Source organism: Scyliorhinus torazame, chromosome 21 (genome assembly GCF_047496885.1).
Source record: "Scyliorhinus torazame isolate Kashiwa2021f chromosome 21, sScyTor2.1, whole genome shotgun sequence".
Taxonomy (NCBI): Eukaryota; Metazoa; Chordata; class Chondrichthyes; order Carcharhiniformes; family Scyliorhinidae; genus Scyliorhinus; species Scyliorhinus torazame.
Genome location: NC_092727.1, coordinates 44,750,295 through 44,778,196, shown reverse-complemented (window position 1 = coordinate 44,778,196; position 27,902 = coordinate 44,750,295). Strand labels below are relative to the sequence as shown.

Here is a 27,902-nt window from a genome sequence, read left to right as displayed (position 1 = left end):
CGGCGCGATTTTCCCGCCCCCGACGAATATCCGGTGCCGGAGATTGAGGAGAATTGCTAAGAGTGTTCAAAATCTGGAGTGCTCTGAACAGAGTAGATAGGGAGAAACTATTTCTCCTTGGCGGAAGGGTTGAGAACCTGACGACACTGACTTAAGGTGAATGGCAAAAGAACCAAAGTCAATGTAAGATAAAACCTTTTTTATGCAGTGAGTGGTTATGATCTGGAATAGATTGCCTGGAGGCAGATTCAACCATAGCTTTCAAAAGGAAACTAGAAAATTACATGGCTGGGGGAAAGGCTGGGGGCAGTAGGACAAGCTGAGTTGCTCCTGCAACAAACTAGCATGGAAGACCAAATGGCCTCCTTATGGTGATGTAACCATTCTGTCATTCTGTGATTTTAACCATGCTTTACTGGTCTTTAGCTGTGGCACTGGTTATTTGGAGAGTTGCTAGATTGTCCACATTGCCTGCTTACTCAGGTGTGAGCAGAGCTCTGACACAACCTAAGCACCCTCAACTGTGAATAACATCAGCATAGAAAGCAAGACAAACATCTGTGCAGATTTAAAAGTAAAAGGTATTAAATGGAAACAGTTAAAAGCAGTGGAATAAACATGGATGTGGACAGAACTGTAGGAGGATGAGGATAGGGGTCATTTGAACACCTAACAACATGATGGACATTTGCCGTTTAAGTGGTTTCATAGCCAAATTTTAACAGACCGTTACACAGTTTTATAGTTTTAATTCCTCATACTTTGAGAGATCTGGACCTGCTGTCACAGCCCGGAAAGAGGCCCTTCGGCCCATTGTGTCTGCGGCAGCCGTCAAGCACCTATTTACTCTAATCTCATTTTCCAGCACTTGGTCCATAGCCTTGTGTGCTATGGCTTTTCAAGTCTAAATGCTGATCTAAATTCATTGCTCCAGCCCAGGCAACATCCTGGTCAATCTCCTCTGCATCCTTTCCAATGAAATCACATCCTGGGCTTGACATCTGAGAGCTAATTTATGAATGTGTGACTCCTGGTGCACATATTGTAAATTCACAGGTAAGGGGCGGAATTCTCCCCCACCACGCCGGGTGGGAGAATCGCCCGGGAGCCGCGTGAGTCCTGCCACGCCGCCCCGACGCCCGCACGCGATTCTCCCCCCCCCCAAACCGACGCGGCGCGAATCACGGCTGGCCACTGGGAGAATCGGCGCTTGCCGTTGGTAATGGGCGAGCGGCGATTCTCTGGCCCGGATGGGGGAGTGGCCTGCCCAACACGACAGGTTCCCGACAGCGCCATCCACACCTGGTCGCTGCCGGCGGGAACAGCGTGGGAACGCTGGGGGGCGGCCTGTGGGGGCGAGGGGGTTCCTGCACCGGGGGGGGGCTCAAAAGGGGTCTGGCCCGCGATCGGTGCCCACCGATTGGCGGGCCGGCCTCTCTGAAGGAGGACCTCCTTCCCTCCGCTGCCCCGCAAGATCCATCCGCCATCTTCTTGCGGGGCGGCCGCGGGGAGGATGACAACCGCGCATGCGTGGTGACGTCATTTACGTGGTGCCGGTTGCGTCATTTACGCGGCGCTGCTTTTACGTGGCGCCAAGGCTCCTAGCCCCGGGGGCGGGAGAATAAGGGGCTGGGAACGGCCTCCGACGCCGGAGCGAAACACTCCGGTTTTCACTCCGGCGTCGGGACTTAGTCTCCCGATGGGAGAATTGCGCCCAAGCTTCCTGAAATGTTCCAGCTTTTAGTTGAAGGGCAGGATTTGAGGTTGTGATTGGCCCAGATGCCATTCCATTAAAAAGTGCCCTTTTTTGTATTTGGAGCATTCACTTTGAAGTATGAAAACTGAACAGCAGAGATATGTTTACGCTAACAATTTCCCAGGAGTTGGGAATAATTAAGGAAAAGCCATGATGTTTCCCAATGCTGATACAATATAAAGCACTGACAGTGTCCGGGTCCTACCTTAACATCGGTAATTTGGAGTGTCCCATTATCCAGCATGCTTATGCGAGGGTCGTTACCCAGAATCCTCTGCCCATCCTTTAGCCAGTGCACACTAGGAAGAGGGTTCCCGATCACATGACACTGAAGCTGAGCTGTGGAGTCAACGGCAAGTGTCTGGTTAGCAGGACCCTGCCGAATGATGGGTGGTATCCGATCTGATGACACTGAAACACAAGAAGAAAACAAGTGAAGACAAACAAAACATTTATAAACCTGTTGTTAACGAGTGTGAGATACACAGGGAGCTGTATATACTGAACAATGCTACAAAGGGACATGTGTATACTGCACATTGTGACACACAGGGAGATGTGTGTGCTGTATAGTGTGTAAAACAGGGACATTTGTACACTGCATAGTGTGTTACACAGGAAGTTATGTGTGTTCTACAGTGTGTTACACAGGGAAATATATGTGCTGCACAGTGTGTTACACAAGGAGATATAAGTACTGTGCAGTGTGTTACACAGGGAGATAAATGTACTGAACAGTTCATTACACAGAGAAATATATGTACTGTCCAGTGTGTTACACAGGGAGATATGTGTGCTGTACATTGTGTTACACAGGGAGATATGATTGTTGGAAGAGGTATTGACGACAGGGGGAATGGAGAAGGGGGTGGTGTCGGTGATTTATGGGAGGGTTTTGGGGGAGGTCAGGGTATTCTTGGAGGGGATTAAAGCTAAGTGGGAGGAAGAGTTGGGGTATGTTATGGAAGATGGTCTATGGTGTGAGGTACTCCAGAGGGTAAACACCTCAACCTTGTGCGCGAGGTCGGGGCTGATACAATTGAAGGTCGTGTTTAGGGCGCACTTCACGAGGTCGAGGATGAGCCGACTCTTTGAGGGGGTGGAGGATGTCTGTGAACACTGTAGAAGGAGCCCCATAAACCATGCTCACATGTCTTGGTCCTGCCCGAAGCTGGAGGGTATTGGAGGGAGGTTTTTAAGGTCATCTCGGGGGTGGTACATGTGAGTTTTGAGCCAGGTCCCCTGGAAGCCATTTCTGGGGTGTCAGATGAGCCCGGGCTGCAGGTGGGTGCGGGGGCAGATGTTTTAGCCTTCGCCTGGCTGATTGCCCGGAGGCGGGTCCTGCTAGGGTGGAGGTCAGCTTCTCTGCCTTGTGCCTTGGCGTGGCGGGGGGACCTGCTGGAATTTTTGATGCTCGAGAAGGTGAAGTTTGAGCTGAGGGGAGAATGGAAGGTTTCTCCAATTCAATGGCATTGTTTACCTTGCACTTTCAAGAATTGGATGTCATCGAACATTAGGGGGGAGGGAGGGGGGGTTATTGTGTGTGTGTGGGGGGGGGGGGTGAGCTTATTATTTAATGTGTATGGGATGACCTTTGATTCTCTTTTGGTCTTTTTTGTTTTGTTTTATTTGGAATGTATGGGTAATGTTTGGGTTGGTATGTTGAAGGGGATGCTGGTTGGGGGATTGATACTGTATTTGTTATTGTTGGTTATTTTTGTTGTGTATTTGATGAAACTGTGGAAAATGAGGAGAATTATTTTTTTAAATACTGGGAGATATGTGTGTTCTGAAAAGGGAAAGCCGTGTGTACTGAACAGTGTGTTGTTACACAGGAAGATATAATGGATAGAACAATGCTTTAGACAGAGGAACATTACTCATTGAATGGTGTTTAACACTGGGAAGTTGTTCCAGATATTCTACGTTATACAGGTGAGAACTGAGTTGCATAGAAGCAGTAGTTTTTTTTTCTTTAATCTTTTTTTTTAAATTTAGAGTACCCAATTCATTTTTTCCAATTAAGGGGCAATTTAACGTGGCCAATCCACCTACCCTGCACATCTTTGGTTGTGGGAGCGAAACCCACGCAGACACGGGGAGAATGTGCAAACTCCACACGGACAGTGACCCAGAGCTGGGATCGCACCTGGGACCTCGGCGCCATGAGGCTGCAGGGCTAACCCACTGCGCCACCGCGCTGCCCATAGAAGCAGTAGTATTGTAGGAATTGTACATTACACGATGAAGGGAAAGATAGTTTGACAAACTAACACTGTAGCCAGGAGCTTCAACTTGTCAGCCCAAGGCAACACTAAACAGATGGGGCAGCCTGACAGGATCGCAGTGAATCAGATTGACTGTCCTCAGCTGCTGCTCCGAGTGTTGACACTTCAAATCGACTTTTCACTATCGGTTGAAAGGCTCGGGAGATGGATTGGTGTCTTCCCTTGTCCGCTTCATACAGCCACAGGCAAAGAGGCTTGCTCTCTTTCACATGGTAAGACAATTTGAACCCCACCCCCCACCATGCAATAATTAAAATATTCAATTAACATTGAACATTAATTGACTGCTCTTATAATGACATGTATCTACAGGCAGGAAAAGTGTCAGCGAAAGTCTCCAATTTGACCAACATCAAGTGTATTTAAATTTTAGGCATAGGCATTTTAATAAGTCACCGATTTTATAAGCAGACTTCAAGCCTGGCACATATGTATTAATTCAAATGTGCCTTTAATCTGTTTCATGTAAAATATGTTAAGTTCCTTGTTCCAGTTTTAATTAAGGTACTTCAGTGCAAGCCTAAATGTCAAATCCGTCGGGGCTTTCCACCAGATCGGTTTATTAAATAACTAATGGAAGGCTCCATTTGCTCCTTATTATATTCCATTTACTAAATTATTTTACCACTGGTGATGCTGGCCAGTTACTTCCTACATTCTTAGTCTGTGCTGAGATAGCTGACTATGTTTGCATTTGGGTTTGGCCTGTTACAATTGACCTGGGATAAGTAGAGATGACATTTTAGCTGAGTGAATTAAAAAAAATATATAAATTTAGAGTACCCAATTCTTTTTTTTCCAATTAAGGGGCAATTTAGCGTGGCCAATCCACCTAACTTGCACATTTTTGGGTTGTGGGGGCGAAACCTACGCAAACACGGGGAGAATGTGTAAACTCCACACGGACAGTGACCCAGAGCCGGGATCGAACCTGGGACCTCAGCGCCGTGAAGCCACAATGCTAACCTACTGTGCCACCGTGCTGCCCCTAGCTGAGTGAATTTTGATGGGAAGTGCAGGATCCAACTCAGTTGTGATGATTCCTACGGTCGAATAGTCTAACAGGGCTCAGTGTCAGGGTTGTGGATGGATGCCCACACTGCTGATACACTCCAATAAAACACAAAACTGGGATAAAAATAGAATCCTCTCTCTTTTCTGATTGAATGGCAGGTCCATATGTGCAGCTCGAAATTGGTATTCTCTGAGGAGTGGTTGGTCCTTTTAGGAAAAGAGTGGGTCCGGGGGGAACACACTTACTTTCTCTTAAAGGCCTGGCTTCAAAGCCAGCCCCGGCTGGCAAAGGGTCAACTGTGCCTCGGCCTGAACTGCCACTAAACTCACAAATGCAGGCAGCAAAGTACAAGGATCCGAACTGTTGCAGCGGTGTAGTTGGGGCCGAGGTATTGTTGTGTCAGAGTAAGGGAAGCTTCACTCTGTACCTAACCGTGCTAAACCTGACTCGGGAGAACTCAACACAGACATTGGGCAATGCTGCCAGTTTCAATCCCAAGTGCGCTTCGGCTGGGCGGGGCTGCTGCGATTGCGACAATATGCACTGGCCGAAATGGCTGGACCCAGAAAGCCTGCACTCCCAGCATTCACTTATACCCGAGGAAAAAACGTGAACACGGCAGCTAACCAGTAGGCCGGAGAGAAATTTCCTTGCTCTAAAGGGTAGACTCACGATCTCAAGGAGAGGTGTCCAGCTTTGTCTCACAGTAATGGTGGTAGGTGGTGGGTGGGTGGTTGTAAAAAACTGCAAATCTGCTTGCAAGGCCCTGTGTGGGGCTCCTCCTGCATCGTTCCACACTGACCTTGGAAGGCCCCGTCGCCCATACATTCACCCTAACTGGTCTAGACTCCCACCACCTTTCATCTAACCCTAATCCACGTATGCTTTTATTCCTCACTCCCTATCCAGCTTTCCTTTATATGAAGCTGTGTTGAAGACCTAAGCTACTTTTTGTACTAGTGAATTCCACATCTTTAAAATATATTCTTTCATGGAATGTGCATGTCGCTGGCAAACCCCAAATTTGTCTAGTCACTAATCGCCCCTTGAATTGAATGTATTACTCGACCATTTCAGAGGGCAGTTAAGAGTCAACCACATTGCCATGGGTCTGGGGTAACATGTAGGCCAGACCAGGTCAAGATAGCAGATTTCCTTCCCTAAAGCAGATTACTGAACCAGATGTTTTTTTTACCACAATCGATGATAGTTTCAGCCTTTCATTCCAAAATTATTTATTGAATTCAAATTCCATCAACTGCCATGGTGGGATTTGAACCAGTGCTCCCAAAGCTTCCAGTTTACTGGTCCAATGAACTGCCCCTACTTCCCCCTTCTAACTGCTTTCTGAGTCGAGATTTCTTCTGAATTCCTTCCTGGATTTGTTAATTGACTATCTTGCATTTATGCTCCCCGATTTTTAATTCCTTCACAAACATAAATATTTTCTCTCCACCTACCCTATTAAAGCCCTGTCATAGTTTTAAAGGCATTTAAGGTCATTAATTCTTTCATTTTCTCGAGAAACGAGCACTAGCCTGTTCAGTCATTCCTGATATTTACAACCTTTCAGTTCTGATATCATCCTTGTAAATCTTCCTTTCCAACTGCTACAGAGTTCCTGTTCATAATATAGAGAATAAAACTAGAGAACTGCTGTTTCCCTACAACAGCCTAGAAAATACATCTGGGTTTCTACGATATAAAAGAACCATGATTTATATGAATTCATGATGATTTCCCCCCACCACTCTATCCTCCACCGCCCCCCCCCCCCCCGCCACTTGCCATTGGAAACCTTGGAGGTTAAAATAGTGTGAAAGGCTTCTCATTGTAACCTGCTCACTTTGAATTACCCACATCTTCCCAGTTGCCCATGAGTTAAAAAAAAAAATCAGCCCCAGAAATTGGAAGATGCACAATTCCCCAGGGCTATCACTCCTTAATTTTAATGTACTCAAACATAAATGAAATTTAGTTTTTTTTTTAAGGCACTGAGTGAGAATAAATTGCACCACCACCCCTCGCCCCAAATCATTTCAACCTAGAATTACTTACCGGGGAATGGCTGACTGCATCCTTTATCCAGATAGAACTGTCTCCGTACCGATCTGTCCAAGTGGCTGGGATAATAATCACTGTGTCGCTAATCAACAGGCAGTTTAGGCGGTAGGCCAGATAGACGGGACCAATCAATTTAATAGCAACAACGTTCACAAGGCTGACTAAATTACAGTCCCACCATGCTGAGTTATTCATTGACCAATACCAGCAGTGATTCCAATACCAAACTATCACGACAACTTACATTCGGAAGGCACTTAATGGCCACTTCTCCACTGTTGTTTTATTTTCTCCATGAAATGTGAAATCTGTGAGAACTTGGACGCACTTCACTCCTCCTCCGTAGTCTAAAGATGTTCAGGTTTGGAGAATTGACCATGTTAAATTGGCACTTAGTGACCAGGATCTGCAGGTTAGGTGGATTGGGCACACTAAAATGCCCCTTAGTGGCCAGGGATGTGCGGGTTAGATGGGGTTCCAGGGTATAGGGTGGGGGCCTGTGTAGTGTGCTCTTTCAGAGGGTCGGTGCAGAACTCAGTGGGCCGAATGGCGTCCTTCTGTACTGTAGTTATTCTTTGATTCTATCAACCGGTTGACAAAAAACGATTTATCAATTCTAGCATCCACAAGAGCTGGCCTGCCTAGACCAGCGTAGCTCAGGGTAAGAACGTCACATGCTCCTGGTCTCTCTGGTTCAATACCATTGAACTCGCACACTAAATTTTTGAACACCTGGCATTACAACGGTAACACACTTCAAAAGTACTTTGCTGCCTGTAAAGCACCTTGGGGTGTCCTGATGTTGTGAAAGATGCAACAGAAATGTAAAAATTCTTTCTTTCTGTTAACCAAAAAAAAAGTCGCTTTTATGTTTCTTCAGAGGGCTGGGTGATCTTTCATTTCCACGCGACATAAATATTAACCTTTCCGGGAGTACATTTTTGTGATCGTTTGAGATACCAGAAGCCACCTGCAGTCAGGTAGCTGTTTTTTAAGAAAAGTTTTGTTGTCTGCCATTCCCCTTTCTCTTCATTCACAGGGAAAGATTCCTTTGAAGATCTTCGGTGGAAGGCCTGTATTCTACAAGCGAGCACCACAAGGATATACATTACTCAGAAGGCCCTGGTCAAAGACAGAAAGCCAATAACAACTTTAACTGCCGCATGTGCTACTTGACAGGGATTACCTGAAAAATCCAAGATATTAGACTGGTTCAAAACTAAAAAGCCTCAATTTCTGAAAGCACCCCCACCTCCTCCCCCACACACACAGAGTGGGATCCTTCCAGGAGAGATTCTGTTGCAATCAATGGAAATTGATTGCACAGCGGTGAGCAGTGACACTGTGAGAAATGAGATGGAGTAATTGTCAAATTGATTTCAGGCCAGCCAGAACTGCAAAATGCCCGGGCATTAAACTGCAGGGTAGTCAAGAAATAACAAGATTAACCCGGCCCTTAATATGCTCCAGTAACAGTTACATTTCACACCACTGTACTCAACAAATAGGCCTTCTTGAAAGATGAATTATTACTTATTACTAGACTAAGATCAACTTTAATTATTAGCTGTGTGAGGTGGGGTGTAGGAAGGGCAGAGGGCAGTGCCGAACTGAATTCCTAGAGGTCAGAGATAGCGGTGGCTGTTGCTATTGCAGAGACCGATATATAGTCGATGTAGTATGGTCAATTACCTCAAAAGACTCTGATTGGGACAAGCTATATTTTGAACGTTGCAGTTGAGCAAGATTGCACTGCTGGCTGAGTAAACGTAACAATGGAGCAGCGATATTATGATCATGACTGGACTAAGGAAATAACCAACATATTCCAGAACATAACTTCTGAACTCCGCTCTCCACACTCAATGAAAGAGTAGGTTCTTACACAAGCTCTTCACAGCCTGCACAACGTAAGCTTGTTGACATTTTAGGGGAGGCGATGGCATAGTGGGATTGTCACTGGACTACTAATCCAGAGACCCAGGGTAATGCTCTGGAGGCCCGGGTTCAAATCCCACCATTGCAGGTGGTGAAATTTGAATGCAATATAAATTTTGATGACCCCAAAACCGTTATCGATTGCTGTTAAAACCCAACTGGTTCGCTAGGAATCTGCCACCTTTACCTGGTCTGGCTTGCATGTGATTCCAGATCCACAGCTGACTCTTACATGCCCTCTGAAATGGCCAAGCAGTTCAGGGGCAATTAGGGTTGGGCAACAAAGGCTAGCTCAGTCAGTGACCCCCACAGCCAATGAATTAAAAAATATATATTTCAAGCTTTTATTTCAAAACAAATTGAGAACCTGAGGTGAAAGGGTGAAGGTCAAGAATTAAAGTGCATTACAATGACGTTTGAAAAGGGTAGGAAAAAAGATATTGATGGTTGAGTGATGCCAAGTTTGTGTTTCAAACATTTGAAGAGGCTGAGGTAGGTGATGCCACTCTACAATTTTGAAACCTTAGGCGATAATGCTGTAGGCTTTGAATGTGTCGTGAGTGCTGATTTCAATGAACTGAGTGCATAAAGGAGTGGAAAAAGCATGAATAACATCCACTCCCTCCGCCATCAATGCACCAGGACCTTCAGGAAATACTGCAGCAACGCCCCAAGATATCTTCCACAGCATCACTTCAACCCATTACCCCTGCCATTGAAAAGGATAAGGGTAGCAGGCACATGGTAAAACCATCACCTACACATTCACCCCCAATTCGCACACCATCCTGACTTGGACATCTATTCGCATTCCTTCTTGGTCCTTGGGCCTAAATCCTGGAATTTCCTACCGAGCACCGTGGAAGTGCCCTCAACTCTCAGACTGCAGCACTTTAAGAAGCTGGCTCGCCAACAGCCGAGCTAGCAACACCCATTTCCTGAAAATAATGGCCGAAATTCTCCATTTGGGAGGCTTTGGGCTGGATTCCCCGATTGCCGACGTCAAAATCGCATTTGGCAATTGGCCGGAGAATCCGTTTTGGCGCCGAAATCGGGGGCACCGCCAATTTTCGGATGATCTGCCCCCTCAAAAATGGCATCATTGGTGAGTACGCCGCTTGCTGGTGGGATGGCCTCAGGACGTCACCTGAAGGCCGACCCCGATGCTCAACCCCCGATGGGCCGACTTCCCGATGGCATGAGGCGCATGTGCTCTGATGTTTCGTCATCCTCACGTTGTGGCTGCGGACTGTGTCCAGCGCCGTCAAGGTTGGAGGGGGGGGGCCGTTACGCTGGCCGGGGGGGGGGTTCAGCGAAGGCTGGGGGGACTTGTAGGGGGTGGCCCAGGGGTTACGATGGGGGTTACAGGGGGACACTATCTGGCAGGCTGGGTCTGCGTGCGGCCGGCGCCTTGTTGTACGGCGTGACCTCTGCAGGTCGCCACCGTGTGCATGCGCGGGCACGGACCGGGCAATTTTCCATCCGTATCTGCAGGTAAAGCCTTACGTAGATGGCTGCTAGCCCCCCACCGGGCGGAGCATCGGTGTGGCACCGTCTTTTTGGTCGCAAGACTAGACACATCATAGGTTATCATAGAATTTACAGTGCAGAAGGAGGCCATTCGGCCCGTTGAGTCTGCACCGGCTCTTGGAAAGAGCACCCTACCCAAGGTCAACACCTCCACCCTATCCCCATAACCAGTAACCCCACCCAACACTAAGGGCAATTTTGGACACTAAGGGCAATTTTATCATGGCCAATCTACCTAACCTGCACGTCTTTGGACTGTGGGAGGAAACCAGAGCACCCGGAGGAAACCCACGCACACACGGGGAGGATGTGCAGACTCCGCACAGACAGTGACCCAAGCCGGAATCGAACCTGGGACCCTGGAGCTGTGAAGCTATTGTGCTATCCACAATGCTACCGTGCTGCCCGGACATATTCCGGACAAAGCCTCAAATCGGAGAATCCAGTCCTATGTTCTCCCTCCGGAGCTGAATTGCGCATGATTTGCGCTCCAGCTGGGAGTGACAATGAGGAAGCTATTTCCTATTCATTGCCATGCAAATTTATGCATGGTCAGGATTGCAAGGGATTCCCTAGGGAATCCTGCTATCGGTCCACCATTTTGAGTGGGTTGTCCAAGAGCAAGGTCCTGCAACTGACCGCAACCCCCCGCATCACTCTTCAGCACCCCCCGCTCTCCTGTTGTGTAATTCAGCTCCCCACCCTCAGATTTGCTGGGTCCTTCCCCCCACCCCCACAAGGCGGGGGTGACCCGCTCCTCCCAACACCCCCTAAATAAAGAGACCCCCAAGACATCCTCTAAATAAGGAGAACCCCTCCAGAGACTCCCTAAATAAGCCACCCCGTACAGACACCCGACAGAGCCCTCCGAAAGAAAGAGTTCCCCCCACAGAGACCCGCTAAATAAAGGGACACCCAAAGAAATCCCCGAAATAAAGAGACCCCCCCCCTAAATAAAAAAACTCTTCATAGAGACCTCCTAAATAAAGAGAACCCCCCTAAATAAAAAAACCCTTCTTAGAGACCTCCTAAATAAAGAGATCCCCCTCCCCAGGCACCCCAGAAGAGTGACCCCTGTCAGGAAGTCCCCTGAGAAAAGTGACCCCAGTCCTGGACCACTTCAAGCAGGTCTCTGTACGGGATGGGGGGGAGGGTCCCTTTATTTAGGGGTCTCAGTAGGGAGGCAATGGAGGATTCTGGTGGGGTGTGGGGTAGGCAGGTCTTGTATTGTGGAGGCGGGTGAAGGTGGGCCACGGATGGACTTTGGAGGCAACTTCCTTCAGGAGTTACCCTCTTGGCTCACCGCAAGGTCCACAGTGTCAGGGGCATGCTTGTCAAGAACAGTAGTAATTTTCGCCCACGTGATTCCTGGCACAGAGGACTGGAGTATCATACGGGCCCCGGGAATATGGGGCGTCATTCTCCGACCCACCAGCGGGTCGGAGAATGACCGTTGGCCGCCGTGAATCCCGCCCCCGCCGGTTGCCAAAGTCTCCAGCACCGGATATTTGGCGGGGGCGGGAATCGGGCCGCGCCGGTTGGCGGCCCCCCCGCTGGATTCTCCGGCCCGGATGGGCCGAAGTCCCGCCGATAAATTGCCTGTCCCGCCGGCGAGGATTAAACCACCTTTTGAACGTCGGGACAAGGAGGCGTGGGCGGGCTCCGGGGTCCTGGGGGGCGCGCGGGGAGATCTGACCCTGGTGGCCTGGACGCGATCAGGGCCCACCGATCCGCGGGCGGGCCTGTGCCGTGGGGGCACTCTTTCCCTTCCGCCTCCGCCACGGTCTCCACCATGGCGGAGGCGGAAGAGACTCCCTCCACTGCGCATGCGCGGGAAACTGTCAGCGGCCACTGACGCTCCCGCACATGCGCCGCCCCGAGATATCATTTCCGCGCCAGCTGGCGGGGCAACAAAGGCCGTTTCCGCCAGCTGGCGGGGCGGAAATTCCTCCGGCGTCGGCCTAGCCTCTCAATGTTGGGGCTCGGCCCCCAAAGATGCGGAGCATTCCGCACCTTTGGGGCGGCGCGATGCCCGTCTGATTGGCACCGTTTTGGGCGCCAGTCGGCGGACATCGCGCCGTTTCGGGAGAATTTCGCCCATGGTGTCCGGCCCGTTAAGTGGATGCAAATCAGTCTTAATGACGAACTTCGATCCCAATGCCAGCGGGGGGTGGGTGGGGGGGGGGGGGGGGGGGGGGGGGGCGTCAGAAATGGGGGGGTAGGCTGGAGCATCAGAAGCGGATCGGTACCTTTTCTTCACTACCGCTGCATTCTCTGCCTTACTGGGAACTCCGCTACTGGCGGCGCGAGGTGGAGAATTTTGCACAATATATAATTTTTTTAAAAGCGAGGGTATTTGCAGCTTAAATGTTGACAACTGACAATCGTAACAATAAATTGACTACCGATGGGCATAGGCCAGTAACTCAGCCCCGTCAATAGAAATTTTAAATTGAGAGGGATTTTGTTCCTGTCCCAGCCTTGTGGCCATGACAAGCGATTCACTGAGTCACCGAGCTGAGGCTTCTCCCCAATCGTGTGAGAGAGTTATGACCCACGATGCTCATGAAACAAGGCAGAGCACAAGGTGTTACAGAGAACGTTTGCCCGGGTAGCTGAAACTTATGCTTGAAATTCGTGAGCTTGCATGTGAAGGCCTCAATCACCATGGCAGCCGAACACTTTGGGTAGAATTGTTCCTTTTTGAGGCAGTGTTTCAGCCTTCAGGGAAAGCGGCCTGGAAGCCACTGAGCTCCAAAGGCAGCGGGCGCAATTCTCCCATCGGGAGACTAAGTCCCGACGCTGGAGTGAAAATCGGAGTGTTTCACTCCGGCATCGGAGGCCATTCCCAGCCCCTTATTCGCCCGTCCCCGGGGGCTAGGAGCGGCGCCACGTCATTTATGCGCGCCGGGTTTAAGCGGCGCCGCGTGAATGACGTCACCCACGCATGCGCGGATTGGCCGGCGCCAACCCGCGCATGCGCGGTTGCCGTCCTCCCCGTGGCCGCCCCGCAAGAAGATGGCGGATCGATCTTGCGGGGAAGCGGAGGAAAGGAGGTCCTCCTTCAGAGAGGCCGACCCGGCGATCGGTGGGCACCGATAGCGGGCCAGACCCCTTTTGAGCCCCCCCCCCCGGTGCAGGAATCCCCCTCGCCCCCCACAGGCCGCCCCCCCCAGTATTCCCGCGCTGTTCCCGCCGGCAGCGACCCGGTGTGGATGGTGCCGGCGGGAACCTTTCGTGTTGGGCAGGCCGCTCGGCCCATCCGGCCCGGAGAATCGCCGCTCGCCCATTACCAACGGCAAGCGGCGTTTCTCCCAGCGGCCAGCCGTGATTCATGCCGCGCCGGTTTGGGAGGGGTGGGAGAATCGCGTGCAGGCGTCGGGACGGTGTGGCGGGACTCGCGTGGCACCCGGGCGATTCTCCCACCTGGCGTGTGTGTGGGGGGGGGGGGGGGGGGGGGGCGGAGAGAGAGAGAATTCCGCCCAGCTTTCTCCATCATATCATTAGCAACTTAGAAAAAAAAATGCCAAGGAGCACGTCCCAAGAATCAGAACCTGCTCCGTCGGGAACTGCTTTTTAAAGATCAGAGTGCCATTTACGAAGACCGTCCGGTACACAAGAGTAAAAATAGAACTTCTTCAAATGGGAGCTTGAATAGAAATACGCAAAACACATTTGTGGGTAAAACGACTAAACCTTGCATTTATTGGCCGTCCCTTGTTTCACCAAGAAACTGGTGCCTTAAACTTGAACTTCTTCAGATGAAATATCAAACAGAGAAATGCCACACAAATGTAGTAAACATTCTAATGGCCTTTACCTAATTATAAATAAATAGCTTGCCTTATAAGGATACCCCAAGACTGCTGCAATGTTAGCAGTTACATACTAGCAATCGTGCTTCCTATTTTGCAAGCCAGATGAGGACCAAAAAATTAAAGAGGGCACAGTACAGAGACACTCTCTCCAAATTCTATTTCCTGTATTCATTTACAGCGGGAATTATACACCATTGATTTGGAAGCAGTGCAGGACCGATGAGCGCTCACACTCAATTGAATTTCCCAGCAACAATCTGCGGGAAGCGGAGAGAGGGGAAAAAAAATCAATCACGGTTAGTGGCTCACCCTGGGCAGAGATAGTCTGGGGGACGCCTGTCAACCTGTCAGCTATCACAGGCTGTGCTCATCATTCACAATGCCAGAGGGGTTTCACTATCCTATCAGGGCCAGGAGAAGTCAGCCCAAGATCATTTGGGCTGACACAAGACTGACAACGTTTTAAAATGGGGCTGTGGGAACCCAGGTGATTCCTCTGAATTGTTTGTTAGCCGGTTGCATTTCTTTAATGGTGCGGTAATCTCTTCCGACATCATCAATTACAGTTTCTGAAGCTGATGAGCTCCGGATTGGGGCCTGGCGTTTCTGGAGGAGCCACGCTGTCAGAAACTCCACTGCTGCGTTCACATTCAACCCTTTTGTTTTGGGGGAAAAGGAAACTGATTTTTAATCACTCCACCATGACTGAACGTACCTTCACTGTCAATGCTCTCAGCTGCACGATTCTTCCCCACACCATTCCATCTCTCTTTCCACCCTTAAGACTGACCTTAAACACTGTCTCTTTGACCAAGCTTTTGATCACCTGTTGTGATTTTTCCTCCTGTGGCCCAGTGTAAAAGTTTATTTGATAATGCTCCTGTAAAATGCTGAATGTTTTACTCAGTTAATGGCTCTATATAAATAAAAGCTGTTGCTCTGATGTGCATTCAAGTGGAGAAATTCAACCCTCAATGTTATCTTTGGGAGCTAAGCCATCTCACAGTGTGGACAGCCCATCCTCTCTGGGACTTTAGCTTCCTAATAGCTTCTAAAGCTCCTCCAGTCCTGTATACCTCAATGAAGCCTGGGGCGGGATTCTCGGTTTTCCCGGCGCCTGGGGGTTTCACAATGGCTTGGGTCTGCCCCCCAATGGGATACCCCATTGACCCCATTGTAACGGAGAATCCCGCTGGCGGGGCGGAGAATCCAGACCCTGGTTTACCGGGTAACCGTGGGCGGGATTCTCTGATCCTGAGGCTAAGTGTTAACGCCGTCATAAATGTGTCACGTTTTACAACGGCGCCAACAGGCCCCGAGGAGCAGCGATCCTGCGCCGCACAGGGGGCCAGCACGGCACTGGAGCGACTCACGCAGCCCCAGCTGCCGATACCGGCGTCTGAACGGGTGCCGCGGGTCTGCGCGTACGCGTTACGGCTGGCGCGAATTCGCGCATGCGCAGGGGTATCCTTCTCCATGCCGGCCACGACGCAGCATGGCGGAGAGCTACAGGGGCCCGGCGTGGAGGAACATAGGCCCCCACCAGGAAAAGCTGGCCCGCCAATCGGTAGGCCCCGATCACGGGCCAGGCCACCATGAAGGCCCCCCCCCCCCACGGTCGGATCCCCCCTCCCCCTCACCAGGCTGCCCCACGCAGGATGAACGCCGAGCTCCCGCCGGGTAGAACCACACGTGAACAGCGCCGGCGGGACTCGGCTTATCTCGGCAGTCACTCGGCCTATCGCGCGCGGAGAATCGCCGGGGTGGGAGCCGTGTGCGCCGATTCTCCGGTCACCAGAGAATTGGCGGACTGGCATCGGAGCGGCGTCGCATGAATCGCGCCCCCCACCCGCCGGTGATTCTCCGACCCGACCCGGGGTCAGAGAATCCCGCCCCGTATCTCTGGTGACATCAAATTAGATGGTCAATGGTTGTCATAAAAACAGAGCAGGCAACCCAGAGAAGTCATTGTGATTCAAGGAACAAGCCATTACCTTCTGCAACCGGGGTTTGAAACCAGTCCAGACTACCTATAAAATCCATGCTGGATCCTTAACACAAAGCTTAAGCCAAATCTTCATTCAAACAGGGGTCAGGGTTGGTTGATGAGAAGAATGGAAATTTTGCACCAGTACAGCGGGTGCTCCTTCAGGTCACTGAGCCAGTGCAGGACCTTTAATGCAGACTAATGAAGGCCATTAATAATTTTTGACTTATCTATTCCTTAGTCCATAGAATCCACAGAATCCCGACAGTGCAGAAGGAGGCCATTCAGCCCATTGAATCTGCACCTACCTTCTGAAAAAGCACCCCACCGAAGCCCACTATCCTGCCATATCCCTTTAACCTCACCTAACCGGCACATCTTTGGACACTAAGGGGCAATTTGGCATGGTCAAGCCACCTAACCTGCACATCTTTGGACAGTGGGAGGAAACTGGAGCACCCGGTGGAAACCCACGCAGGTGCAGGGAGAATGTGCAAACTCCACACAGACAATCACCCAAAGCAGGAATCGAACCCACGTTACTGGCACTGTGAGGCAACAGTGCTAACCACTGTGTCACTGCGCCGCCCTACCCGCTACCTCTCACAGACCATTTACAACTTTTTAGCTCTATCCCACTGACTGACTCCAGGCTTATTGCGACGGGCAAAATGGAAAAATTGTATACACCCTACCGCTTTGAACATGAAAACCCGCTTTGACAAAAACGTCTCAAAGTTATCTTCACTTGAAGCTATCTTATGATGGTCAGGAGTCTAATTTGGGCTCTTTCTCCTCCATAGCAGGCAGATATCTAGCCCGTGCTAACTCGCAGCCCAGGTGCTATATTCCACTACAGAATGATTGTTTCCCAGTTACTCCTGAGATTCAGACTTTCAGCCCTGGCTCATTTCTTAAAATTTCAAGAGAAGTACAATTACAGAGTAGAGAGCCAATAAGTAAATTTAGTTTGACCTGTAGACTCACAGGGCATTCCTAATTAAAATATTTGCAACAATTTCTAAGTTCTGTTTTGCTACCGTGGCACCAATAAAGTATTTCAGTCCTTCATTCTGTCAGTGTTTTGATGAAAATCAATCATTTTTCCCCCCAACACACAAAGGGAGCCAAGGGCATGGATATCAAACGTGATCACACTTACCATCTTCCACCTCCAGGAGTGCCTTGGACAGGATGCTGCCGGCCACACTGATTGCCTGACACATGTAATACCCAGAATCGCCTGACTGGACATCGGTAATTGTCAGTTCGCCTTTCGGAGAGACAGAGAAACGCCCCAAAGGCTGAGGCTGGCTGGGAAAAAGCAGGATCTGTAGCAAAGAAACGCACGTATAATTTATTGTGGTAAAGAGCTGCACCCTGGCAGTACAAATTGAATTTCTTATTGAGCGGCTTACACAAACACAATTTGTCCCACTCCAGTCTCGACAATGCAAAACAAATGACGAGCTCGACCACAACCTAGTTCAGTGTTGTCACCATGTTTATCCTGTACATTGGAATCAATATACAATAAGAAGACTCATTTGAACCCAGGTAGTTGAACGCTGTATGACAGCTTTCTTGTGCCCCTCACCACAATATCCCCAGTAACAATATCTCTTAGAAACATCCGTACTTCATCCTGGGATTATACAGAATGGAGTTTCCTACTCATTCGTTTCACTGGAGTTAAAATCAAGAGCTAGTGAGCACAGAAGTGGAAAACACTTGTCCCCTTTCTCCAGACCCACACCTAGCACGGAGAAATTGCATTTAGAATCCATATCATAGAATCATAGAATCTCTACAGTGCAGAAGGAGGTCATTCGGCCGATCAAGTCTGCACCGACCCTCTGAAAGAGCACCCTACCTAGGCCTGTTGCCCCATCCTATCCCCGTAACGCCTCATATACCCATAATCTCTCCTAACCTTTGGACACTAAGTGGCAATTTAGCATGGCCAGCTCACCTAAACTGCACATCTTTATTGCTGGTTGTGCTGCGAACCCAATGTAGTCTGACATTTTGCTAATTCATATTTTAATGATGTCCTGGTGAGGATCATAAAATCACAGCGCAGAAGGAGGCCATTCAGCCCATCAATCCCTTTGTTGGTTCTTTGTGAGATATCCAATTAGTCCCACTTCCTCTGCTCTTCCCCCACAGCCCTGAAATGTAATCCCCTTCAACAAGGCCCACATTCTCAACCTTGCTTCGCGCCTGAGATGTGGTGATCCTCAGGTTAAATCACCACCAGCCAACTCTCCCTTTCAAAGGGGAAAGCAGACTACGGTCATCTGGGACTATGGCGACTTTACCTTTACCTTTTGAATGTTAGGATTGAATCTGCTTCCACTGCCCTTCCAGGCAATACATTCCAGATTACAACAATTCGCTGCTTAAAAATATTCTCATCACTACTCTGGTTTTTAAATTATCTTAGAAAAAACACAATCTGCTCAATATGAAATATAGAGGGCATGAAAGAAAAGAGTTGAATAGGGAGCATTTGATATACATCGAAAGAATGACTTGCAGCCCCACACAATGCTATGTCCCAATAGAACATCATTCTCCGTATCTAACCTTCTCTTTTCCTCATCCAAAATTAACTTGGTTGTCATCAGCAGAAAAGTAATTTGATTGGATGTCAACAAAGAGAGAGACTGGAGGTCCGGAAAGTAAAGCTGAAGACTGTTGAGGTTTATAAATGCACGGCGGCACTTAATCAGATTCAAAATGGACACCGGTGTCTGCTGAAACTAACTCAATAGTCGCAGCCATGCTTCTGGCTACAATCAGGGTCAAAGTCGTCAGGTGTCAATCCTTGTGTCAGTGGTTGTGTTATTCCGGATTGGAAGGTCCCTCCAGCTATCCCTCATGCTTTAACCAGGCCGTTGCCCAATGCTCCAGAGTAAAACAAATTGAAGATACATTACAGTCAGGTTAGTCAGCGGACTTAACCTTGTTGAGGTGGAATTGCATGCTGCAAGCTGCATTCATGGTTTTACAAGGTAACTACATGGAGCCCACTCACACCAAGTGGATGCCAGGTACATCCTCTGGTTTGGATGCTCTCACTCTTAGTGAAGGAGAAGCACTCTAATGGCCATCAGGAACAGAGGGGATGGTCGAGAGGGTTTGCTGACGACAAATCAACCCATGTTGCTGCTCCTACTTCTCTTTTGCTGGAAAGAGCATATGTCAATAGCAGTTGAACTCAGCATCAGATCACATCTACCCCATTCCAACATTAACTACCAATGGTCCCAGCTCCAGAGATGTGAGCACATAATCCGCAGTGACAGTCCAGCGCGGTACTGAGGGAATGCTGCACTCTGAAGTCCATTCCACAGTGACAGTCCAGCGTGGTACTGAGGGAATGCTGCACTCTGAGGTCCATTCCACAGTGACAGCCCAGCGTGATACGGAGGGAATGCTGCACTCTGAGGCCCATTCCACAGTGACAGTCCAGCGTGGTACTGAGGGAATGCTGCACTCGGAGGTCCATTCCACAGTGACAGCCCAGCGTGATACGGAGGGAATGCTGCACTCTGAGGCCCATTCCACAGTGACAGTCCAGCGCGGTACTGAGGGAATGCTGCACTCGGAGGTCCATTCCACAGTGACAGTCCAGCATGGTACTGAGGGAATGCTGCACTCTGAGGTCTATTCCACAGTGACAGTCCAGCGCGGTCCTGAGGGAATGCTGCACTCTGAGGTCCATCTTTCAGATGAGATGTTAAATCGAGGCTCCGCCTGCCCTCTGAAATGGACGTAAAATATCCCAGCATTTTGGAGAAGATCTCCCTGGGATCTAACTTCTTTTCCTCACCACCAAGTTCATTTGGTTGTAATAGCAGCAAATTAGTTAGCTTGCATGTTGACAGAGAGAGAGACTGGAGACCAAGAAAATAAAACTGAAGACTATCAGATTTATAAATGCATGCTGGCACTTAATCAGATTCACAGTAGTTAGCACTGCTGTCTCAGTGCCAGGGTACCAGGTTCAATTCAGGCCTTGGTTGACTGTCTGTGTGGAGCTTACACGTTCTCCCCTTGTCTTTGTGGGTTTCCTCTGGGTCCTCCAGTTTCCTCCCACAGTCCAAAAATGTGCAGGTTAGGTGGGGTTACGGGGATAGGGCGGGGGAGTGGACCCAGGATGAGTGCTCTTTCAAAGGGTCAGTGCAGACTCAATGGCCCGAATGACCACCTTCTGCACTGTAGGAATTCTATGGAAAATGGACACCATCGTCTGCTAACATCTCAAAAACAGTTTACTGTTTGTCGAAACTTGCTTTGTAAATATTGGCTGTCGCATTTCATGCATCGCAATAATGCTTACTGTTCACGTTCTTCACTGACTGCAAAGTACTTTGGCAAAATCCTCACGTACGTCCTTCTTTCTTCCTTAGCAATACTCAACATCAAGACTCGTGCAGGATCAATGGCTGGTCGGTTGAGGTGTGGGAGAGCAGCTGGAGCCCATGGAAATATACCCCATAAAAGATGCAAGCATGAGCAGGACAGGGAGGCATGTGAATCAGGTGTGACGCAGGTAGAAAGCAAAAGCCCAAGACAGAGATTGGCCGAAGCTGATGCCCAATATTTCATGTTTATTTCTTTTACTTCATTAAATTAGGTTGTTTTGATTATTCACATTGTTTCTTATGGGTTCATGTACATTATCTTTAACTCTTTGGTGTTTTTCACATCACCTTTGGGAGACAGTGGTGTGGTGGCAATCTCACTGGACTAGTAATCCAGATGCCCAGGCTAATGCATGTGATTCTAGACCCACAGCAATGTGGTTGCCTCTTAGCTACCTTCTCTGAAATGGTCTAGCAAGCCACTCAGTTCAAGGCCAATTAGGGATGGGGAACAAATGTTGGCCTTGTTGACAATATCTGTATACCGTGAAAGAATAAAGAAAGGAAAAGTGCAGGCATCCTCCAGGATCTAAGTGGTTCTGCGTGCAGAGGTCATTCCTGCCTTTGTGCCAGAGCTCCACTTCCAATGACAGAATGGCCAAGATTCGGAATTCTATATGCAGATATTTCGAGGATAATTTTCTGATGAAATTTATATTTCGAAATATCAGAAGGATCAAGCTCCTAGAATGCTTAACGCTTCAGATAATCGTAAAGGAGTGAAGAGCAGGGTGAACGGTCAAAGTTCCAAGGTCATGAGAGGAAGAGTCCCAGTAGTAAAATGGGGAAAAGACTCTGGATTTCATTCTTTAAAAGTTGCTTCATCGAAATACTGGGAATGATCATATTAACAGCAACAGGATACATCTAGCGGCTGGGCTAGCTTAATAAAGTAACATCTTCATTGTCTAAATGTAACAGTTAACCCCAGAGACCATGTCCCAGGGGCTTAGGGCCTTGCAGTTACAGTAACTGCTCTGTAGAGCAGTATTTGCCCAGGCACTTTCTCTACTCAAATTCTTAACAGGATCACTCATGTGAAAGTCCAACAGCTCCTGAAAGGCACTTGAAAGCCCAGGAAGGCAGTCTCTGCACGCTAAAGCTTAGGATAGCTTAAAATGACCTTTATTGTTTGCAAGCAAAGAAACTCACAGGAAGAGTTGCCCTGTTTGTAAGTATGCCACTTGTCATTTTATTAGCTCATCGAAGAAGAGGGATCTCTGTGCTGAGGAGTGGGATACTCTGCTATTTCAGGTAGCCAGGATCAGCATCAATTGCAACGTGCTCACGTTAGGGCAGTTAGATGTAGATAAAAACTTCTTCCCAGACCACTCTGCTCTGACTATTTGCCTGGACCTGAAATCTTAACAGTTTCTGTCTCCACAGAAGCTGTCTCACCCACGGAGTATTTCCAGCATTTTCTCTTTTCACGTTTTAATGCACGCTGAAATGGTTGAACTACCTAGCCCACCGGGTAAAAGGCCTGAATTAAATGTGATGTGCTCCTGCTCAGTTTCCACCTCCACGACCCCACGCCCGCCCCTCGGAAAGACCTCGGATTCGATTCTCGCGGGGAGCAGTGCCGTAAGCTTGAGTTTCTGTTACTGTGGCTGTGTAACTGTGGCAATTCCCACCTGGCTTCCCTCCTTTTGCCAAAAAACAGCTGGTGGAGGGTTTCCCTTGGTCTCACAGAGGAAGGTCACGGAGCGGCCCTGAGCGACGATCTGATCCCGAGGCCTTACGACGATCTGCGGCGGCACTACAGAAGGCATAGAAAGAAAAAAGCATTACTTTGAAAAAAAAACGAAACTCTGGCAACTGAAGCCTGGCCTGTGCAACGAGTGAAGATTTCAGTCAGATCATTCCCAGGGTGCTGAGTTCAAAGAGGTTTCCTACAGATTAAAAAGGCAGAGATGAGGCTTTATTCACCATTAAATGTTCTTGTGACCTTCAAGTATTTTTCCTTTGTAAGAATGCTATCAACATCCCAATACACGTCCAGCAGTTTTATGTCTTAAAGCGAAAGTTTTAATGAACGTTTGGCAAATGTATGTCTTTGAGGCTAAATTTGATTCTGCTGAAAGTGTGCCACAACTTTCTCGCATTGATGGGGAAAAGACATCTTTCCACGAGGGGGCTCAGGGATTTTCACTAGGTCACTTCACCCTGACTTTACTAATGTGGCATTTGCACAACTGCCTGGCATACACAGAATCTTAGTCTGCATTGTACAGGCCAGCGGTGCAGTGACCTGCACTGATCTCCTCCACAGACAGACTCTCAGTGCTGCCTCTTTGGGGATTCTGCCAGCTCTACGTCAAAGTTGTGACAGGCAAGTGGGATAACCCTGTCGAAATTCCTGTGTGACTTCAATCCAGATGACTAAGTCAGTGATAGTATGTTTTTGTGTGTATGCAAGGTCCTGCACACGTTTCCTTTGACTTGTCATTACTGACGTACCAACCATCCCACAATGTAACCATGATTAATTTGGACTCCCAGCAATCAGAGCATTCAATCAGAAGTACAAAGGGGCAGGCTTTTCTCTTTTAGTCTGAGTTTAAATAATAATAATAATTTTTATTGTCACAAGTAGGCTTACATTAACACTGCAATGAGTTACTATGAAAAGCCCCTAGTCGCCACATTGAGGGAGAATTCAGAATATCCGATTCACCTAACAGCACATCTCTCGGGAGTTATGGGAGGAAGCCAGAGCACCCGGAGGAAACCCACGCAGACACGGGGAGAACGTGCAGACTCCACACAGACAGTGACCCAAGCCGCAATCGAACCTGGGATCCTGAAGCTGTGAATCAACAGTGCTGCCCACTGTGCTACTGTGCCGCCAAATAATCAGTTGGTAGAGTTTACTGGAATTAATCGGGGAGTGGGAAAGTACATGCCTGTATCAGACACTGTCCATAATTCCATCGATCTAAATTAATGAGCAGGAACTGGGGTGGGGCTTAATCCTAAATTTATTTCCTCTCATTAGAGATTCCTCAAGCCCATCCCATGTGACAACTTAACTCGAGGAAAATCTGTCCCATGCATTTTTACAACGTAAATATAATAGTACAGTAATTACTTGACATAGTAGTAGGTAAAGTAAAATGTCGTCACTGTCCCAGATGACAAAAGGCTGCTTTCATCTTTGAGGGGGGGAGCTGACTGGTGGTGATTTAACATAGGATCACCACACTTCAGGCAAGGGCAAGGTTGGTAACCTCAGCTGGTACGGGAATTGAGCCTGCGCTGTTGACCTCGCTCTGCAACACGAACCAGCTGTCCAGCCAACTGAGCTAAACCGACCAAGATGCTAGATGATGAGAATTTAAGTTGCTGTTTTTGTCACAGAATGATGAATCATTCAAAGCTCACTGATATCTTCGTCTTCTATGAGTTATAAGATTGCCCACAAGCTCACCATCTACAATTCCACACATGGATTGAACTATTGAGTTTATTAACTCTATAGAAATCTAGAGAAAAATACTTTGTAATGAGTTATTCTTCTGTTTCCTTTTATTGAGTTACTAAGGACGGCATGGTGGCGCAGTGGTTAGCACTGCTGTCTCGTGGGCAGCACGGTGGCGCAGTGGGTTAGCCCTGTTGTCTCACGGTGCCGAGGTCCCAGGTTCAATCCCGGCTCTGGGTCATTGCCTGTGTGGAGTTTGCACATTCTCCCCATGGTTGGGTGGGTTTCGCCCCCACAACCCAAAGATGTGCAGGGTAGGTAGATTGGCCACGCTAAATTGCCCCTTAATTGGAAAACATCAATTGGGTACTCTAAATTTATTTTTTAAAAACACTGCTGTCTCATGGCGCAGAAGACCCTGGTTCAATCCCGGCCCTGGGTCACTGTCTGTGTGGAGATTGCACATTCTCCCAGTGTCTACATGGGTCCCATCCCCACAACTCAAAGATGTGCAGGGTAGGTGGATTTGCCATGCTAAATTGCCCCTTAATTGGAAAAAAATTGATTGGGTACTCTAAATTTATTTTAAAAAGGAGTCTAGGAGTCCTATCTGTTTATTCCCTCTTTTTCCCCTTCTTTTATTTTTTCCCGTACATTTTTGATCCATGGACGATCGATGGACTTGTGACTTTTAAACCTTAAGTGGCCTGTAAGTGGCCTGTACCTTTAATTCAAACAGAAGAATCCAGAAGGCTGTGTGGATTTAAATTGGTGATTGCTGACTGGTCGGTATCAGTGAGGTCTCGGTTTGATTGATTTGGCTGGTAGCCAATGAATTGGCCTAAAAGGCTGGGCTCTGCCCAATAACAGGTGGTGATTGGATCTAATCTCACTGAAATGTTTTCAGAGTCACGGGGTTTTTAGTTTGGTTACAGATTGACTCCTGGCCACTCTCTCTCCTCTCAGTTTTTCTCCAGAAAGGCTGTGTTTCTCAACTGGATAAATCTGTATACAGCAGAATCATTACAGCAGAATCATCTGCTTAATCTATCCTTCCTCTTTTTCCCACTTTTTAACTTGCGTGTGCATTTGTGTGTGTGTCATCTATATGTGTGTGTGTATCTCTATCTGTGTGTGTGTGTGCGCGCATGTCTGTGTGTGTATCATCTGTGTGTGTGTGTATCTTTATCTCTGTCTGTGCACGCGTCTCTGTGTGCGTGCATCTATGTGCGTGCGGCTGTTTGCGGCATCTATGTGCATGCATGTGTGTGTGCATCTGTGTGCATGCATCTGTGTGTGAGAACCTTTGAAAGAATGTGTGTGAGAGTTGGAGCTTTTTGCCTTAGTTTATTTAGAACTGATATGAAGAACAATAAATACAATTTCTTTCCTTCATAAAAACATACAAGGAAACAAAAATGTCTTGTGGCTTTTGCTGTCACAGCACGAAAACAGTTAAACAACCACTGAATTGACAGGCACTTCCTTTTTTTAAAACAAACCTGTTGCGGTCAAACGAGGAGTGGGAAAAGAGAGGGGCCCATTCAACCCTCCTCACCTGATCACAACAGGTGTGTGTCTGTGGCATGTTTGAGTATGTACATGTGGTGTTGGTGTGCGATTATGACCTGTGTCGTTGTATGCTAGTTGGATTAACATTTGTATCTGTCTGGTGTTGGTATGTATTTGAATGGCATTAGTGTGTGCTTATATGGTGCTGGTGTGTGTTTGTATGTTGTTAGTGTGTGTATATGTTTGTGCTGTGTGGAGTTCAGGTGAGGACAGGCCACATAGCATGTCGGTATTCAGCATCTCAGCTCTAACATGAAGAGTGGCCACTTGCCAAGGACACAGAGATCATTTGACAACTCTGAACTTTCCCAAACAGGACTTCAAAGAATCAGTGCCAGACTTCCGGGGTGGGACGGGAGGCCTGGGAAACAGGGTTGAGTTAAGGAGAGAAGATTGAGGTAATAAAAATCAAAGGATATGAACCCAATAGAACGAGTCCTCAGAATTATCCTTGAAGCTAATAAAAAAAAAGAAATTTATAGAGTGCTGATCTTCCTATCAGCCCTCCTGTTCGGAAAACAGTACATTATGTAGGCTGAAATATGACAGAGTGTGAAGGGAAAGGCATAAATAAGAAGATATGAGAGGGATTTCTTTATTAGCCTGTCATACTAAATGCAACACGCAGACAAAGCAGTTCAATATACCTTTGAACGAGCAGAGCTTCCCACAGTAAAGGTGCTGAAAGATATTGACATCTGGCCTTCCCTGAGATTATAGCTTTCGAGCTGGATGTAAACGTCTGCTGAATAGAAATGACAGGACCTGCAGCCCTGTAATGAGGAGCCTGCTCCTGAGAAATGTCCTTGAATGAAAAGGCTTTAATCCATCAACTCAACACTAGAGGCTTCCAGAGAAAAGCCTTTAAAAGTGTTCAATATTAAGATGATGGCACCCAACAAGGAACAATTACAAATAGGAATGAAAGCAAGATGTTTAAATAAAAATGTTTGGGACAGATTTTCACAGACGGGCATTCAGAACACTTTATACCTGTGAAACTTACCTTGCAAAAGGGTAAAGTGCAAATATAAAGAAAGAAAGATTGCCATTTCTTCAGAGCCTTTCACAATCGCAGGATGTCTCCAAATGCTTTACTGTCATCTGAGTACTTTTGAAGTGAAGTTATAATGTAGGAGCCATTTTGTGCACAATGAACTCCATCAGAATACACACTGATAAAAGTCAGATAATCTGTGTATAGTGAAGTTGGCTGAGAGAGAAATATTGGGCTCGTCCACAGGAAGAACTCCCCTGTTCTTCTTCAAAATAGTGCCATTGAGTATTTTACATCCACCTGTCAGGGCAGAAGTAGCCTCGATTAAACTCCTCAAAGCAGCACATCAATAGTACCACGCCCTCACTCTTTGCTGGAGTGTCAGCCTAGATTTTGAGCTCAGGTCCAGGGGCCAGAACCTTCTGTTCTTGCTGGTTTCAAGCTTGGAGACAGGAAGGGCATTTAATTAGGCAGGATAGTGGCGTACCAGTACCCCACCGTCTTCCTAGTTCCTCCAGAAATAGCTTCTGGTCGAGAACGCCCATGGTCGATCTTGTGCCCCGTCGCCAATTAAAGGCTCTTAAGTGGCCACTTAGTGACTAATTAAGGCCCTCAACCACCTGCCACTGTTATTAACCCAGTTGCGGGTGTGCACGTCGCCATGTGGCGTGCAGGACAGGTAAAGTGGTTGATGCGCTAAGCGTCAAGAACCACAAAGACATGTGAGACTTTAACTCAGGCTTTAATATACTACATGGGAGGCTTACCCGACACAGACGACCCCAGACAGAATGGGGGCTGTCCCAGAAGAGGTTCTTATACTGACTCCTGGGGGAGTGGCTAAGGCGGAGCTCTCCGTGGCCAGGTCGGGTTACCTACCAGTGACCGAACCTCTGCAGAGTTACAGTACAATACACAGTATTACAGGGCCACGTTACGCACAACTATTATATACTATGTACAATGGTAGGGAGGTACAGTGGTGTATCACCACAGTGGTGCGGCCATCTTGTCACCTCTGGTGGTGGAGGGGATAGGTTCCCTTGATTGAAGGCACTCAGTGCCTGATGGAGGAAACGGAAA

At 48.2% G+C, this 27,902-nt stretch overlaps 1 protein-coding gene across 4 annotated transcripts in view; it reads right to left on the bottom strand.

The window, feature by feature from the left end:
- The window catches only part of robo3 (roundabout, axon guidance receptor, homolog 3 (Drosophila)), a 709,023-nt gene that overhangs the window by 151,998 nt on the left and 529,123 nt on the right, over positions 1–27,902 (bottom strand). For all 4 annotated transcript variants that reach the window (XM_072486721.1, XM_072486718.1, XM_072486719.1 and 1 more), the window contains exons 7-9: positions 22,464–22,588; positions 17,559–17,727; positions 1,962–2,167 (exon numbers count right to left, since the gene is read on the bottom strand). In XM_072486721.1, coding sequence (XP_072342822.1) covers positions 1,962–2,167; positions 17,559–17,727; positions 22,464–22,588 — 500 coding nt within the window. The remainder of the gene's footprint in view (positions 1–1,961; positions 2,168–17,558; positions 17,728–22,463; positions 22,589–27,902) is intronic.